The sequence below is a fragment of the Channa argus genome, chromosome 11 (genome assembly GCF_033026475.1).
Source record: "Channa argus isolate prfri chromosome 11, Channa argus male v1.0, whole genome shotgun sequence".
Classification (NCBI taxonomy): Eukaryota; Metazoa; Chordata; class Actinopteri; order Anabantiformes; family Channidae; genus Channa; species Channa argus.
This window is the reverse complement of record NC_090207.1, coordinates 18,247,322-18,265,632: the sequence shown is the minus strand read 5'-3', so window position 1 is coordinate 18,265,632 and position 18,311 is coordinate 18,247,322. Positions and strand designations below refer to the sequence as shown.

General features: G+C 40.5%; 1 protein-coding gene across 3 annotated transcripts in view; it reads left to right on the top strand.

The window, feature by feature from the left end:
- Positions 1–18,050, top strand: part of pdlim2 (PDZ and LIM domain 2 (mystique)) — a 36,575-nt gene extending 18,525 nt beyond the window's left edge. For all 3 annotated transcript variants that reach the window (XM_067521690.1, XM_067521687.1, XM_067521689.1), the window contains 4 exons: positions 10,671–10,789; positions 15,540–15,685; positions 16,475–16,586; positions 16,919–18,050. In XM_067521690.1, the coding sequence (XP_067377791.1) occupies positions 10,671–10,789; positions 15,540–15,685; positions 16,475–16,586; positions 16,919–17,105 (564 nt within the window). In that variant the 3' untranslated portion in view covers positions 17,106–18,050. The remainder of the gene's footprint in view (positions 1–10,670; positions 10,790–15,539; positions 15,686–16,474; positions 16,587–16,918) is intronic.
- The last annotated feature ends 261 nt before the right edge of the window (positions 18,051–18,311 follow it).

Below are 18,311 nucleotides of genomic sequence, written 5' to 3'. Positions count from 1 at the left end.
TTTTTTTTCTTTTGTTAAATTTCTCTTTGAGTTTGGGAATTTTATTTTATTTTTCTGTTTATATGTTAGAAAGACACATGGTCACCCAGTGGTGTCCAGTCTCCGACAGCTGATGTGCATCTGAAAATTTGCCTCTTTTTCACACTTGAAGAAAAATAAACTTAAATGATGAAATCTATTAATAATGAAACCAGCATCCAGGCAGAGGATACTGTTAGTTTTTCTGAACAACTTTCAGTGGTCTTTCATGAAATATAATGCCTCTTTCATACATAGCCGCCATACAATCTGGTTCCAGCAAAGTACAGGCTTCAGGAATGTAAGATTATGAGTCCCTACTAATAATTTGGTGTCACTGGAAAGCCATATGACATGTTGTCTGCTTCCAAGTTGTTTTGGGGAGTATGATATGTGATGTTTTCTGACGCCTCAGTCAGACTGTAGACTGGACTAGAGATGAAAGAGCTGTTTCGTTTCAAATCTTTTCTCACTTGGAAGTGAAATGTCTTTTCTGTGCCAATAATTTCTTTAGCTAAGTTATTACAAACAAACCATTTCCAGTGGTTTGGCTAAATAGGTTATTTGCTGTACACATGCTCGGTTCAGCTTCCTGATACTATATTTTACATGTGTCAATATAATATTTCTCAATTGAGGCATTGTGAGCTTCAGGGAAATACAGGGGCTGATGTTTTCAGCATCATTTCAAAACAAAATCTGAACCCCACTGTGGAGCTATAGTGAAGCTGCAGAAGGCAAATCACAGTGGAGCAAACTTCATCATATGCCTACTAAGAAATGCATTAAAAGCGGTGTTATGGCTGAGAGCCCCAAAAGAATACCGAGCCTGCTCATGTCATGGATGTCCATCTGGGACAGCCTTGCATTTTTGTGGTATTTTTGGAGTCGTCCCTTCTCCCATTCCCCTTACCATTTTTAAATTCAGCCCTTTGTGTCATTTTTCTTATGTAAGAATCCCCATCATCTTGGATGCTCTGGGAGTCATTACATCCCTTTACATCTCCCTCCACTCCAATATGAACTTGGCTTTTTGGCACTTTTAACTGTTTATTGTGTATCTTTGAATTAAGCTTTAAGCTTATTGGATTTAGGCTGATTTGAATTGCTTGCTCTGCTTTCTGTGTCTGACAGCCCTGTTTTTTACCATCATCCAGCCTAATAGATGAGCATTTTTGGGGTTTTGGCTGACCTCTTCCTTCAAGGGATGTCTACCCTGGTTTTTAAAGTAGTGACGAGCCTCCCACCACTGGGCCGCAATTAGTGAGTGGAGCTCTGATGGAGTGCTTGATGGGGAAATGGCTGGGAACAGGCCTACCATGGAGACACAGTGCCTTATCCTGCTCAGGCTGGCCAAAACACATTAGACCAGTGAGTGTTCAGATGTGGAGCCTCAATGACAAGGCCCTCTGTCCTGCATGAGAGGTGCAGAGTGCTTCTGTATCAGATGATTGGCCTCTCTGAAAAGTTCCTAAAAGGCTTTTCCACCCCTTTTTTGGCTCCCTGAGTGAAAACAGTGGGATGTGCAACAGGATCTCCCATTTTCCAGAGTGTTGGATGTCCTGAGAAAGTCCCTGTACAATAGTGGCTGTGATGGCAGAGGCAGTGGAAGGCTGGTGCTGCTTTTTCCCTCCGTCACAAAGCTTGTCCTTGTGTGATGGGAGCTGGAAGAGAGCCCCCTCTCTTCCTGCTCCATCGGCAGTGGAGTGGACACCAGGGAGTGTACTGACACTTCCAAACTGTGCTTATACCATCGTACCACCCTGCAGAGCTCATAGGCTGCTCAAACACAATAGGGCCCTTTAAGCCATACTGTTTGCAGTCATTTTTGCATTTAATGTGCACGTGTGGTGTCTGGTAATGACTGTAGGTTCATTTCTTTTCTGGGTGTGTTTATAGTGAGTGTATCCAACATTTGTTGTTACCAATTATAACTTAAATGACAGTTTTGCAACATGTGTTTCTACAGTGAGTTTTACGTTTCTCATACCCAAAAAAACATAGAATGAATTTCCCGGAAATATATCCAGTATACAGTACACATTAATCAAGTGTTGTAAAGGCTAGTGCATTGAAAAGGCAAAGCGACCTTTAATGCTTGGGTGTGGGCTCAAGTCTTTATTGCAAGAAGCATTCGCCCTGATGAAATCTGAAGTAGAGTAAAGCCAACTCAGGGCTTGTTCAGAGGAAATACAAATGCAAAGAACACAGTTGCCCTAAAAATGCATTGTACTCTTTGCTCTCACCATGAGTAAAAGAGCAAAGCTATCCTAGATTCCTGAAAGACATGAGATGTAACAAGCCATAACCCACCGATGACCATTAGGGCCAGGCTGCATGTTTGACTTTAAAGTAACTGCACTGTAAGGTTTTTTAAGGGTTGCCTTAGGCGGCTGCCTAATCCTGTAGGGGGGCAGCTCTTGCAAAGTGACGCTCTGTTTTGGACCTGTGTAGGCCAAACCTTTCCAATCTGTACTAAATTTGGTGGAGTGGCCCTGACAGGATAAATGTGTCACTAAGCTCTGTGTCCAGAGAGGGCATTTCTCTGTCCACTGTTCCCCTCCCAGCAGACCTGCCCCTGCACCCCAGTAGTTGGCTCTTTTCTGCTCTATTCTGGAGGTTGTGGTGGACTTGAGAGCAATATTGTGGTCATTGCTTTGGAGCATAAATTGCTTTGGAGAGTTTGTCTGCTGGAATAGAACCACGTTTTTTTAATTGAGTAGTATAAAACTTTATATTGTACACACTGTCGATTGAAGGCTGAAGTTATTAAAAAGTCTTTAATCTTCAATCTTCACTGGAAAATTAGATGTAAACTCTAGTATCTTCTTCTCTAGTACTAAAGACAGACATGTTTGTATATCTTTTCCTCAGCTACGATTGCTTCGAATGATGTGCTATTTCAGATTTGACATGACTAGGGCTGTTGTTTCGTTTGGCAGACCAGTGCTGTGCTAAGCCAAGCCAGTGTCGGGAGAGCAGCGCTGGCTGTGGCCTTGGTGGAGGGATGTTTTCTTTTCTGCACAGTGAAATCTGTGACTGGACAGTGTAAGGCCTTTTCACATGGACCTGTAGCTGTTTAGCTTCGGGGTCCATTGTGGCCACTGTGCAGGCAGCATGCCTCTCCTCATCCCCACTGATTGATCAGCACACTTGTTTTTCTTTCCCCTGGAGTGGAAAAGCAAACTGGGGCACATTTGATTCCCTGTGCTTTCTAGGCCCTCAGGCGCGCTCATGGGGATACTCTGCGCTGTGAGATTTATGGGGAAATGTTGGCTGGAAGAGACAGGCTTTTTTTACTGCTTGGTGCTGTTTGGGAAGGTGGCTAAGCAGTGTGTCAACATTCCAAAAGTAGTTGTCAGGGGAACATGTATAACTGACCCTCAGTGTGTTCATGCCAACAAACACAGACATGTCAACATATATCCTTCCAGTTTCAGACAGGACATCACCTTTAGGGTAATGGTTACGATGACTGTATTTGCTGGTCATGAATCATAATTAGGCTGGCAATATGACATGCAGTTAACACTGCACTGAGATGCCATACATGCATGTCTTGCTGAAATTTTAGATTTATGTTTTAGCCAGCAATAGAAATTCCAGTGTTTGAGTATTAGGCTATACTCCCATCATAATTTAATGCATTATAGGATATATGGTAAATGGCCACTTATATAGCGATTTTATCCAAAGAGCTTTACAATGTTGATTCCCATTCACACACACCCACAAACCGATGGTGGTTGCTGCCATGCAAGGTGCTCACATGACCCACTGGGAGCATCTCCGGGTTCAGTGCCTTGCCCAAGGACAGTAAGACATCTAGCCAGGATTGGGGGATCAAACCACTGACCCTAGGGTCCGTAGACGACTGCCTTACCAACTGAGCTGCAGCCGTACTCTGTTATACAGATAAGTTAGTGTACCAGAGAACCCAGTGAAACCAGAGGTGGAGACAAACAAGATGTTTTCTAATTAGTGTAGCTGTGATGTTGTCAGAATCCTAAAACACTGCAAGGGGACACAAGCCAGTGTCTTCTTTTGCCAGTCCCAAGTCTGGATAAATGTAAAGTGTTGTATCAGGAAGGGCATCCGACGTAAAGCACATTCCAAATTAAACATGCAAATCATGATTTCCACACTGAATCTGACAGCCATATCGGATCAGTTGAGGCCCGGTTTAATGACGACCACCACTGAAGTTGTTGACCTACAGGGTGCTGGTGGAAACTGGGCTACTGTTGGTTGAAGGAGAGGAGGAAGGCCTGTTCGTAGGCACAGAGTGAAGTGAAAAGCCACAAGTGTAGGACTGAGAGTAGGGATTTCAATGTTGGACTATGACAGGGAATGCTAGAGAGTTGGTTGATATGATGCAGAGAAGGAAGGTGATATACTGTGGGTCCAGGAGACCAAGTGGAAGGACAAGTTATTTGGTTTAAAGATGCTGATGTAGAATATCGTACAGAGAAGGTCAAAGGGAGTTGCATTGTGTCTTCGTAGATTTAGAGCGAATGACAGGGTGCAGAGAGAGGAGCTGTGGTATTGCATGAGGAAGTCTGGAGTTGCAGAGAAGTATGTTGGTGCAAGACATCTGTGAGAGCTGTAAGACCGTGGTGAGGTGTGCTGTAGGTTTGACAGAGGAGTTCAAGGTGGAGGTGGGTCTGCATCAAGGATCGGCTCTGAGCCCCTTCTTGTTTGCTCTGGTGATGGACAGGCTGACAGATGAGGTTAGAGAGGAATCTCCATGGACTATGATGTTTGCAGATGACATTGATCTGTAGCGGGAGCAGGGAGCAGGTGGTGGAAAACCTAGAATGATAGAGGTCTGATCTGGAAAGAGAAGGGCTGACAGAATACATGTGTGTGAATGAGAGGGACTCAGATGGAACAGTGAGGTTACAGGGAGCAGAGTTGAAGAAGGTGCAGGACTTTTTCAGGCGAGTGCAAGCAGGTTGGAGAAAAGTGTCAAGTGTGTTGTTTGATAAAAGAGTATCAGCAAGGATGAAAGGAAGGTGTTCAAGACGGTGGTGAAACCAGTGATGTTGTTCAGCTTAGAGACAGTGGCACTGAAGAAAAGACAGGAGGCAGAGCTGGAGGTAACAGAGCTTCAGATGTTGAGGTTCTCTTTGGGAGTGACGAGGATGGACAGGATCAGGAAAGAGGACTTCAGAGGGACAGCTCATGTTAGATGTTTTGGAGATGAAGTCAGAGAGGCCAGATTGAGGTGGTTTGGACATGTTCAGAGGACAAACTGTGAATATATTGGTAGAAGGATGCTGAGGTTACTGTGAAAGTGGCACCATATCTAGCCCTCTTAGCTCATTATGATAGTTTTGATCAGCGTTCTTGGGTTTAAATTCAATTCTTTAGATTTTTTTCTTTTTTTTTAAAGCATCCAGGCAACCATAAATGAGAAGTAACATGGAGTCATATAACATTTTTTTTAGTCCAACCCTAATGAACTCCAGATGTCTAATGAGCTTGATATGCTGCTCTGGTTGGAGCCTTGTGGAGAATTTAATAGGGATGAAAAATGTGTTGCTTGTAGCATAAATAAATAAGCACTCAGACTTACTCATTCCTCATTGTGTTTCTGATTTTGATGGTTGTGTATGTAAGTGCTTCCCTCAGACCACCTACAGTATGATCACACGAGAGAGCTTTGGCTTCTCTCAGGGTCTGAAGTTTTCACTGTGACATGACACTTTTCACATAAATAATTGATGTTAAACCTACAGTAATACTAAAATACAAAATAACCCTAAAATTATTTTTAAAAATAAGTTGACTGCTTAAACTTTTTCTCTCCCAGTTTTTGTTGTACACTTCACACAGTGGATTAAACCAAATTGCTTTTTCTTCAGTTAGTAGTAGCGCTAAACATGTAAACAAACAAGCTTGTGCTAACTTTTAGTTATTGTCCATTGTTTAGAAAGATTTCTGTGTTTGTGTGCGTGTAGTTATTAGCGCTGGAATCTTATTTATCTGTCACTTCATTCCACAATAATGAATGTTGCACCATGTTATTCTTTGATAAGAGTTTATTTGTAGGAAACATTACAGGAGATTGAGTTTGACTGCTAAAGCTTCTCCATATATTGCAGTATAGGCTGAGTACTTTTCCATCCTTATTTTGAAAATAGGTGAGCTAAGCATGACCAATGTCATAAAATTAGAAGAAAATGCATAATGACTCAACCCACTGATCTAGTCATGTCATTATTCTGATCAGCACTTTAGTCTTAGGCCCTTTATTAAGCAGCTGCCGTGGGAAAGGGAGCAATAAAAAAGGTAAAGAATGTTAATGACATGAATTTTGATATAAAATTGTGCCCTGTGTTCAGTCATGTATTGTGTTTTTATTTGTTACAGAATGTGGACACAGTAATGTAACCTCATGCAGACATAATTACAAGGCATGGTCCATCCAGTGACAGTGGATAATAAGTAGTTTACTGTCATCCCCAGGTCTTTGCTCAGGACCTCCACTGATGCACACTGTTGGATAGGAAACATTGTACATGGCTTTGATTGTTACCTAGCCCAGGATGTCTGTCCCCCACCTCATTGTAGTGCAGCAGTCACGTCTGTGGTGGAGACAGTGAATTAGCAGTTACAGCACTTTCTTACAGCAGCACAGAGCTTCCCAAAATAAAAGCTTCTCTAGGCATTGCTCTTGTGCGATGCTGGTCTATGCCCTGTAATTGAAGCTGCAGGGTGGTAATGATGATGATGCAGAGTGGCTTGCTCGGAGCCAGTCTGAAGGCTCCTCCACTGGCAGTATCCCCAGCGTCTCCCATGGGCCTTGATCTGAAACAGCTGCCTTCCCTTCAGTTCACCATTTCCTGTTTGTTTGTGTTGAAGGGCCAATCATAGAAATACACTGGTGTCTTAGATTCTGTGATTCAGCTGTGATTGAGTTTGTCATTCGTTTCTCCTCCTCCTGTACCAAGTTCTTTGAAGAAAAAGTTGTTTACACTTGATCATTAATTTAGTGAAAGGGCATTTTGTCATTTGTTTAGATTTCTTAAATTGATTTTAGAACAGCAATGAAAACCCTCTTTGAAAAAAGGAAATCCTAACAGGCTTTAAAGCTGCTTTCCCTAATGACTTTAAATTAGTAAATCTCACATGAAAACCAGATGTGACACAATTTTCACTTGTTGCAATCAAACTCAATTAATATCATATTTTTCTGACTTTCTCTCCCAGTGCATGCTGGGATTGGCGGCTACATAAATGAATGGCTGGATGAATGATTTCAAACAAACAGCAGGGTTCAACAAAACCTGCAAATAGTCAGCCATATTTGCTGCAGCTGTTGTGCTGCTGCAGAGGGACAAAATTTTAAACATTTCAACATGAAAGCCCTGTCAGATCTTAAGTGTCTCTATAATATTAAAAGAATAAATATGCAACAACTTCAGGAAAAAAGATTGATAGAAAAGTTTTAATAGACATTGGCATGGCAGCATTGAGAGACAACACAGCTGTCATCCACTCTCACTGTTGCACTGAAATAGGTGACTTCATCTTTTCCTGATGAACTTTTTCCTGATTCCAAAAATGCAAATAATAAAATCTCATTCGTAACATTTAAACTGTTCTAATTGAGAAAAGAAGTTTTCCTGAGCCATACCTCACTTGTAAGTTGCTTTGGACAAAAGTGTCTGCTAAATGTAAATGTTTAAATGTACTCATGCAATGGATTAAATACAAACCTCATAAGTGTCTGACTTTAATGTTATTGTATATGCATGTCAGTGCCAGCACAGAATACCAGTGACTTGCCCTAATGATCCTGGGTACTGTATGTTGACTGTGAACTCCTGATTACATTTCATTGTGGCTTTAATCATGGCTTCCTCTTCTAGGCAACCACGGGAAGAATTGGTTGCTTTTTCTCCTGTAGGCTCTTCCATCTCTGAACCATGTCCCCATCCAAGAGAAAATAATAGGCTTTCCTCAACTTGCCTGTGCCCCTCCCTAAATTTGTTGGTGCATGAAACATGGTGCCATTGTTGGCACTGCCATGGGGCAGTTTAGCCCTTAGATTCACAAGTGGGTTAAAATAGTGATATCAGGCCACTTAAAGTTTTAACCTACTATTTATAAATTTCACAATATTGAATTTTTGTATTGCTACTTCAAGCTTCCATAGGTGAGTCAAAAATGACCCACATTAATTTCCTATGGAATTTCATGGAAACCTACAATTCTTCGACTGTTAGGTGGTCCACACACACTAGTCACAAAGGACCAGCACACACAGGCTAACATAAGTGAATGTACTGTGTGTGTTTCATTCATGACTAGTGTGTGAAGGAGTATATGTTTCATATCAGTTTAATAAATAAATTGGATCTTTCAGATCATTCCTGTGTAATGGTTTGGCTTACAATAGAATGGTGATTATTTTAGAACAAAGATATTTTGGAGATACCAGGTTAAGGCCCTTGCCAATCTCCATCTGAAATTACAGAGAGGGTGATGAAAGAGCTGCTGTTTAAGGTTAAGCATGATCACCGTTGCATGTTCATGTTAAAGTAGAGTGTTTTTTCTCGATCTCCTTTTTCCTTCTATTTTCCCTACTTCATTGCATTCCTCTCAAATCTCACAGATCAGAGTTTTGATTTGTCTGTGAATTCTTCGGCTTTTGAGAGAGGATTAAAATCCATATTATAAAGATAAACACTTGTATAACAGGCTTGCTTTGCAGTAGTGTGAATTCATATGTGCATACTGTGGTGTTGCATCCTGTCCGTCTGAATAAATCCCCCATATGTACTTGAGTGCAGGAGAGGACATGGATGCCTCTGTTCTTTTACTATGGTGGTATGGAATTTGTGATCCTATGATCCTGTGGCTATTACCTTATCCTGTGGAGTTTATCCTGGGAGAAATCGCAGAGACACATCCCAATGATCGTTTCTTGTAAAGGCTTCCTGGCATTCACTGCTAATCTGCCCACTCACTAAGGAAAAAGAAGGGGAAAATTGGACACAATTGAGAACAGGGACATTGTTCAAAGAGATTCTGAATTGGAAGCGGGTGCTGGCACACTACTCTTTGACTTGATCGGTGCCACTGTATGCAACAAGCACCAGCATTAGCTCCAACTTGAACTTCAGATATGTACTGGTTGAAATAGCTGGGTGGAGACGTTCCTCCCTTGTATGGAGCCTGTGTTACACAGATGCCAGCTGGTGATGGTTGAAGGAGAGAAGCTCAGTGTGCTTCTCTGTGAATGCTGGGCTGTTTGATTTGCAGTCTGAGTTTTCCTGGACTGTGCACAGACCTAAACTGATGTAATAACTTTGTTTCCTAAGCAAACTGGAAGTTATGAAACTGTTGAGACTTCCTTTTTGTATGCGTTCTGTGATCAGCATTGTCAGTGTTGCAGGTGGTCATAGTCGGAAGACAGTGTTATGGTTAAACACCTTTTTGTTAGGATTCCTGACAGTAAAAGTGTCTGGACTGAGTTATGTGCCTGCAGACTTAGTCCAGGTGTGCCGAGTGTTAAGTTCCACTAGTTGCTCACTCATACTCTTATGACATAATTGTGGTTAAATAAATCAACCCTTGCAATTAATGTTGTAACTTAATGCTCCTGTCTTTTCTTTCTGCTAAGCTGCAGCTGCAATAAAAAATGTCATGGGTGCATCTATTGGAACTTCAAAAGCTCTTTGTCTAGGTATATAGCGCCCTCTTCTGTCAGATGCTAGTTATTAGCCACTTAGCTAAGAGTGATCACAGTTTTCCTCCTGAATTACACTGTACAGAGTGTTTTCAGCTTTGTTAAACTCTTGCTATGTAGAATTTGTTTCACATTTTATGAGGATGGACACTCTTTACATTAACTATACAATTAAAAAAAAAAGAGATTTCAAAAGCATCTGGAAAGCATTAAAGTATATAATGGTCCTGTGTTTCCCATCAAACCAACACTGGAGTCGTTGCCACACAATCTATTATCTATCAGCTGAGAGACTGAAGAACACTGCTATTAAATGGTAACTGAGATAAATAAAAAATGTTGATGAAGGATGGCGTAATTGTTAAAACTAATCATTGGGGATGGGCAACAGCAGAGGAATGCTGGGCATGACTCATGCCATTGAAACTGGATTTGAAAATACGGGACACCAAAAACAATCAGACAATGACTGTGTATTGTTTATTCTGCACTCAGCTGAAAAAAAGGTTTCAGTCACGTGTGATGATGACAATGAATAGAAAGAGTCGTGTCCAGTGTTCTTCATGTGCTCTTTCTGTCTCAAGCTAATTCAAGCAACTACCAAATGTTTCCTGCTTTGATCTTGACTGAATATATCCCACATGATGCCATACAATACAGTTTCCTCAGATTCCTGTAATATAAAGGCTACAGTGAAATTCTTGAGTGCCAGTGCTTGGAGCAGCAGTGATCTTGAAATACTGGGTGTGCATTCCTCTGCACACTTTCTTTTTCATGTGACTCTTTCACAGTAACATTGCATCATAGTCTAAGAACTTGCACATTGTTTCAGTAGATTTCTTTACTCTGAACTGCAAAGTTGTTGTTTTTTTTTTTTTTTTTTTTTGCAGCTGCATGAAGTTTGACTTTCATATTTTTATAGATTTTATTGTCGCTTTCTCTCCCTCCATAGGACTTCTCCCCTTCAGACTACAGAAATAACTCTTTCTCCAGCAGGACCCCAACCCCACCAGGGCGCAACTCACCCCATAGTCCCATTGAACGGGATGTTCCCATGTCTCCTCGACGCAGGTAAACAGCAGCAGATTGCACATAGTATTATATTAAAAGTCACCATAGTCACACACTTCAGTTGTCTGCCATAACCACACGTATGCATCGTTCACACATTGTTTGATGAAGACACAGAGTGCAGAGATATAAATACATCCAAACAAAATGGTTCCGCTCACTTATCACTTAATCTGTATCTGTTGGTAAAACAAATTTGGGGAACACCCTTTTCGTTAGCATGAATTTAGTTATTTTGCAGTCTTGTGTAGCTACTGTATTATGTAGGATTGTATATAGTTGTGGTTATAATATTGCTATATTTTATCATTTGGAATAAATAAAGTCTTTGTATGCTAGAAATGTTCCTTGTTATTATAATTACTGTTTCCTTCATTAAGAGGTGTGTGTGTGTGTGTGTGTGGAAAAGCAGTTAAAAGTGTAAATTGACTGAAAAGTCTGTTAGTCAGCTTGTGAATTCACTGCTGTGTTACAGCCGACTCTGTGGTTAAAGCTGTGTGCAGCTGGACTCAACAACTGCAGTTTTTAGCCTCTGGGAACAAAACATTGTGTTCACCACCTGCATTTCAGTTTGCTTCTTTCCTAATTCATGGCCACTGATGAGGTGATGCAGCTGTAATTTAGCTCGTTTCACAGCATGCAGGTGCTGCACTCTGAAAATTCTTTAGATTCACGTCGACTTGAGAAATGAAAATGATTTCGTCTCCAGCATAATCTTTTTGTCTCCACTCTTGCTGGTTGAGAACGTAGTCCCTGTTTTTTATTAATTTTTTTCACAGTGCACAATGGTTGACTTTGGCCCCAGTTCTCCCTCCTGGGTAACCACAGCTAGTGATATGCAATCATATCCAAACACCCCATATTCCCAAAAAAGTCAGATTTAACTGTTCCCCGTGATTGGCCCCCAAGTCTGGAGCCCCCAGTTTGCACAGCAAGCCTCTCCCTGTTCCTCCATGGCCAATCAGACAGAGTATTACCCATTTACCCACCCCTTTATGTCACATGGCCAATGAGTTTCAGCCCAGAGGCACACCTTTCACTCTCTCTTGTTTTTCGGTCTCATCTGGTTTAGATAGAGGTGTGTGTTCAGTGTCTGTGAGTGAATGCTAATATTGGTTGTTTTTTCTGTTATGTGCTGAGCTGCTGTAGCAGTGTTAGAAATAAGAGGACTGTTACTGGAGAATAGTTGAACTCTCTCACTTTGTTCTTTGTTTTCGAGGTGAGTCTTGTCATGTTGCTCTTTGTCAGCATGTTCTGACTTTGGCTTTAGGTGTTCTGCTGCATGTGGTTGGAATTTAAGCTGTGATGTTAAATGTGTTTTGGCTACACACCTTCTACGACCCTGCTATGACTAGATCATTATCAGTGCACCCCATTGCCAAGTTTGAGTATGGAAACCACCAACATATTAGTCTCAGATGCAGACATTGTATAGATGTGAGAACATTTGAAGTTTCTTGGTGAAATCTGTGTTCTTTCCTTACTTGTTGAGATGCATGCATTTCTCTCTCACCCTCATTTAAATACGTAGTTCTTGTCCCTTTTGACCTAGACTTTCCATTTGTTTCGAGATTACATGTCTAAAAGACATGGTGTGCAAAGCGAAAAAGGGAAATGGATTTCTGAGGGTTGGCCTTAACATGTGGAGCAGTTGAAGTGTGTGCTTTAGAGGTCTGTTTTCCATTTGAACCATGTTCAGTGATGCAGAGGAAAGGGTCTGAAGGGTTTTAGTCACATTTGTTGACTTCTCTGTTTGCCATCTCCTGTTTCAACATTACAGTTTACTGCCAAACAAACCCATATAGCTGAAACGCATATGGAAACTACACACATATGCACACAGCCCTGCATGAAGCTTATGAAACTCCTGTGAACGGTCACTGAACTTAAGCTTTCACTGTTTCTGAGACTCATTTGGGGGCAAAGTACATACATAACATGAACCCGGAGAGTTGGCCAGTCAGTTTCATTTAATCCTGTTGATTGGCTGATGATCACCTGACCTCAGTCTATCTAACACATGGTTGATGGACTAAGAGCAAAAGGCTGAAACAGGCACTAAACAAACACTCCAGCAATAGCACCACCTGCAAAAAGGACAAGAATTTGCTGATGTCTGTTGTTCATAAATACTACAGTGGGTTTTAACATGAAACATGTGACCTAATTTTAGGGGGACCTGGTGGCTCAGTGGGAGGGCATTGGGTTGGGACGCATAAGGTCGCAGGTTCAAATCCCACCCCACTACCTTGGTGCCAGCATCAAGCCCAGATAAAATTGGAGAGTTGTGGCAGGAAGGGCATCCATTATTTAAAAAAAAATTTAAAAAAACTCATGCCAAATCAATGTGCGGAACATCCCCTGAAGGGACAGCTGTAGTAAATTCCAGCAATTGTATATAAAAGCAATAAAATTTATACACTTTATACTCAAATTAATGGGTAATGTGCAAACTCAGCCTGTTTCATGCAAATCTGTAATTGCGTTTTAGATATTTATATAAATCTGTTTTATAATTCTATATTATAACCAACCTTAAGACCAGTATTGTTACACCTACTGTATTTTAAATAAAACAACACATAGATGAAGTTCCTTGTCTCCACTCCTTCATTCACAGCACAGGTGTTAGTCGAAGACTAAATATTTGGGGAGATTTGCATGTGACAGTCAGTCGTGTTGAGCTGACTGACTCTGGCTGACAAGTTGGTTGCAGGTGTAAGACATCCGACCACACCTGGCCCAGCTAGCATACCTGGCCAACTGGTTTCTTATGACAGCATGCAATTAGCTCACAATAGAAAATTAACAAAATATCAGATGTTGAAACTAAGTTTTTTTTTTTTTGTTGTTAAATTTTGGCTCATTTTGAATTTAATGCAGCAACATATTTCAAAAAAGTTGGAACAGGGTGATGTTTACTATTGTGTAGCCTCCACTATTCTTTTAACAACTGTCTATCAACATCCTGGGAAGTGAGGAAACCAGTTACTGGAGTTTAGGAGAGAATTGTTGTTCCATTCTTGTCTGATGCAGGATTCTAGCTGCTCAAAAGTCCTTGGCCTTTGTACCAGATTTTTTTGTTGCTTTTGATGCTCTAAATGTTTATATTGGTAAAAGGTCTGGACTGCACGTGGGCCAGTTCAGTACCCGGACTCTTCGCCATGCTGTTGTGATGGATGCAGCATTTGGTTTAGCATTGTGTTGCTGAAATATGCAAGACCTTCCCTGAAAGAGACATTATCTGGATGGGAACATATGTTGCTCTAAAACCTCTATGTACATTTTAGTATTGAGGCTGTGTTTCCAGATGTATAAGCTGCCGACGCCATAGCCACTAATGCACCCCCATACCATCAGAGATGCAGGCTTTTCAACTTTCCTCTCATAACAAGCTGGATGGCCTCTCTCCTTTTTAGTCCACAGGACATGGAATCAATGGCTTCCAAAAAGAATTTCAAATTTTGATTCATCTGACCACAATGCAGTTTTCCTTTTTTTCTTTTTCTTTTTTTTTTTTTTTTATTATAAATGAGCTTTGGCCCAGAGAACATGGTGACGTTTCTGGAGCATGCTCACATATGGTTTCTTCTTTGCATCCTTCCTTGCAACATTTGTGTACAGCAAAGTGAACTGTGTTCACTGACAGTGATTTCTGGAAGTATTTCTGAGGCCATGCAGTGATGGCCAGTAGAGAATCAGGCCTGTTTTTAATGCAGTGCCGCCTGAGGACCCGAAAATCACACGTATCCAGTTTTGACATTTGGCTCCGTCCCATGTGCACAGAGATTCCTCCTGATTCTCTGAATCTTTTGATTACATTATATGCTGTAGATGGTTGCAAATTAGCCTAATTCATTGTCAGATGCTCCTCCATTAGTTTTTTTCCCTGCAATTGCTTTTGTTCCTTCTGTTCTGACTTTTTCAAGATGTGTTGCTGCCATCATATTCAAAATAAGCTAATATTTTCCATGAAATAGTACAATTTCTCAGTTTCAACATCTGATATGTTATGTTCTATTGTGATTAAAATATAGATCTATGAAATTTGTGTTCTGTTTATATTTACGTTTTACACATTGTCACAACATTTTTTGAATTGGGGTTATATCTATCAGTTTTTTTTAATGTACGCATTTTTTGGTAGACATAGAGAAAGAATGGAAAGAATGATATTCAACCACATATCAAGTAAAGAAAAAGAAAAATAAGTTTTTGTGTTCCCCCCCCGTCCGAATTTCTTAATGAGCTGACAGTGTGTGTGCTACCCGTAAGTGAAAGCTTTTCTCCCTTCACTGGTTGGATATAAACAAAACGGGCAGAACTAGAAGTCATTCTATCGTGTTTTGACTGTTGTATAGTATTAACACAATGTGCAAATCCTTTATGGTTACTGAAAAGATGTATCCACTGTAATTTTGCATTACATAAATATTTCCCACATGATGTATACACTCCACTATGTGGTTTTTATGTTGTCTTTGTTTTCACTGTTCCTTTTGTAAGGGGTGAAGCACATGGTGTGTGATTGGACACTGTCTGGCATTTTGCCTGTTGTGTGCAATCTGGAATTCATGCTTTGAGGTCAAAGTCTTAAAGCCAGCTGCTGCACTTTCCTTAATTTCCTTTGGATTTACTTGTACCAGACTCAAAAGGCTTTCATGAATGTAGATTTTGTATTGAACACCAAGAGCTTGATCTACTGTGTGATTTTTAGTTAACTCTGATTTACTTTTGTCTCTTCCTTCAGCTCAAGCTCTGACTTTACCATGCAGAGGTTTGACAGAGACTCAGAGGTGTACAAGATGATCCAGGAGAATAAAGAGTCCCGCTCAGCACCTCGTCAGTCCAACACCTTTAAAATGTTGCAAGAGGTCCTGGAAGCTGATGAGAAAGGTTAGAAAGATTGATAATTATATAAAAAAAAAAAAAAGTCCAGAGTTTAAAGGAGAAAGAATTTGACTCTCCATAATTTTAAAGAGCCTTTTTAAACAGATAAGAATCAGTGTAAAGAAATACAACTTAATTCATTTTAATCATTTAAATAAAACTTTATAGTGATAAATGAATTTAGTGTTACTAATTATAATGTAAAAACCTTTAATAGGATAAGTGGTTGTTAGAAGATGGAAGAACAAATGCCATTGGCATGCTTGCATGTTATAGATTTTAGTGGTGATTCTTCTCCATAACCCGGTTGAGGGGTTGTTTCAGGGTTCATCTGTTCTGTCAAATGCAACATGATTTACATCCTCTCCTACAGCTGTCCACTGGCTGCATTCCTTGAAATCATCCCTGTCAAATGTGGCTCATGCAGAACAAGTGAGGGCGAGTTACTGAATAGTGACTTCCATATGGCCATCACCTGTGCTGGATGGAGGGAGCTCATAGTGTGAACAGCATATCATGGAATGTTTCTGTCCTCCCTTTTCCCCTTTGCTTTGATAAATGGCAGGGCAACAAAATCCAGATAGCGAATACATTCTTTCATGACGTGATAATGACCAGTGTGTGCAAAACAATTTATTGAAGTGTGTTCCCGGTGCAATGAGCTAATGATGACAAGTGGGAAACCCATACAAGCACCCTGACAGAGAGCATGAAGATGAATCCAGTGTTGACCAGAGAGACGAGCCTGTCAAAACATCCTTGTGAGCATCTTTGTTTGTCTGTGTCTAACGCTAGAAGCAGCCGTGCGGTTTCCAGGGAAACTCTCGCCCAATGCCCCTAAACCAAACACGTCATTGGGAGGAGTCAGCAAATACCACACCTGTGAGAAGTGTGGCACCAGCATTGTGTAAGTCTGCTGTCACTTTACACATCTATATTACCTGGAACATGACTGTGAAAAATGTAATATTAATATGTATAATAATAGAACATAATGGATGAAATATTGTATATTTAGTGGTTGTAGTGTTTTTTTGTGAGTCAAATCAATCAGAAAATATTTAATCTTTTATAAATAAAACCTTTATTGCTGCCTAAGTGGAATAGGTTTAAATATAATTTTCCCTAAACGCATGAATTAAACCATTTATCTGTGCTGATTTTTGCTTCTCCTGAGTTAATTTGCATTGAACATAAATAAAATAACTTTACCTAATGGCTGTATTCATGTTTCCACAGCACGCAAGCTGTGCGCATAACAGACGACTGCTATCGTCACCCAGAGTGCTACACCTGCACAGATTGTGGTCTTAATCTTAGGATGAGAGGTCACTTTTGGATTGGAGAGGTTATGTACTGTGAAAAGCATGCCAAACAGAGGTATCATGGTGGATCCCCCAAAGCCGCTGTGTCCCCTCGCCAATAAGTCTGCCACTCCAAACCTGCCTCATTCTGGACATAGAATGCTGCTTGTCTGCCTGAAGCTTTGCCTCATCTGACTCAGTGATAAACCTTTGGTAGGACGTGGAGGTGGACACTGGTCAGCAATATAGAGAGGATGTATTTTTCTGATCACATTTAACCATATTTTGCAATATTGTGATTCACTCTCTTCCATTTCTTTGTATGACAACTGGGGCTTTGTTTATATGGCCCAGCTTCCCCAGTTTCTTTAGGTTATTTTTAGCTTTGATGATGCACATTTGCCATGGACTCAAGTCCAACTTATATTGTTCTAAGGACAGATTTATATAAAACATAACCTCAATGCTTTATACAAACTGCACAGGACCGGCTCCCTCACTCTCTGAAGATCTGAAAAATAATTTGAATCTCCTGCTGACACAAAGGGACCAAAATGTCACCTACATTGCATGCCATTATAAAAATGTACTGTACACCGACAGCGCTGGGTGGGTGGGTGGATGTGTGGCTACTATGACATGCAGATGTGTAGGGGTTTCTGCATGCCGTGTGTGTGCGCGCGTGTGTGTGAAAGATGTGTAAGATGGGAAGATGGTGGGCCAAGTTGTTAATGAGACAGAGGTTTATGAATTTTGTTAGGCCAAAATCCTTTAAGTTTTTCTACATGATTTTTTTTTGTAATCAGAATTTATTAGTAGAAAGAAGGAAAAAAAAAAGTTTGTTGCATTGTTTTGCTGTTCATTCAATATATTTAGTATATTTGATGTTTTTGTGATGAACAGTGTTCTATAATATTGACCATATAAAATGCATAATGTATGCACAGGACATTTAGTTTGAAAACAACGGATGATACTACACTTCACCAGTTACAGCAGTACTCCGATGCATTATATTTTTCTGATTTTGTTCGGCACTTAATAAACTTGCACCATTGGGAACCTCATGAGGGCTGATTATTGAGTTGGAATAATATGTTGAAAGTCTTTAGAGTGAAAGTATCTTTATACATCTGCTCCATGTTTAAATGTGATACTAAGACTGTGATACTTACTAATACTTGAGACAAATTGAACTCTCTGAGCAGGACTAGCACAGGAAGTTGTTTGTCTACTGACACGTTTGTTCTAAGAAAACGGGTTTGGTGAGTAGGATGCCACCCACATCTGACAGACAATTTAAGGAATTAGCAGGGTGAGGTGGAATG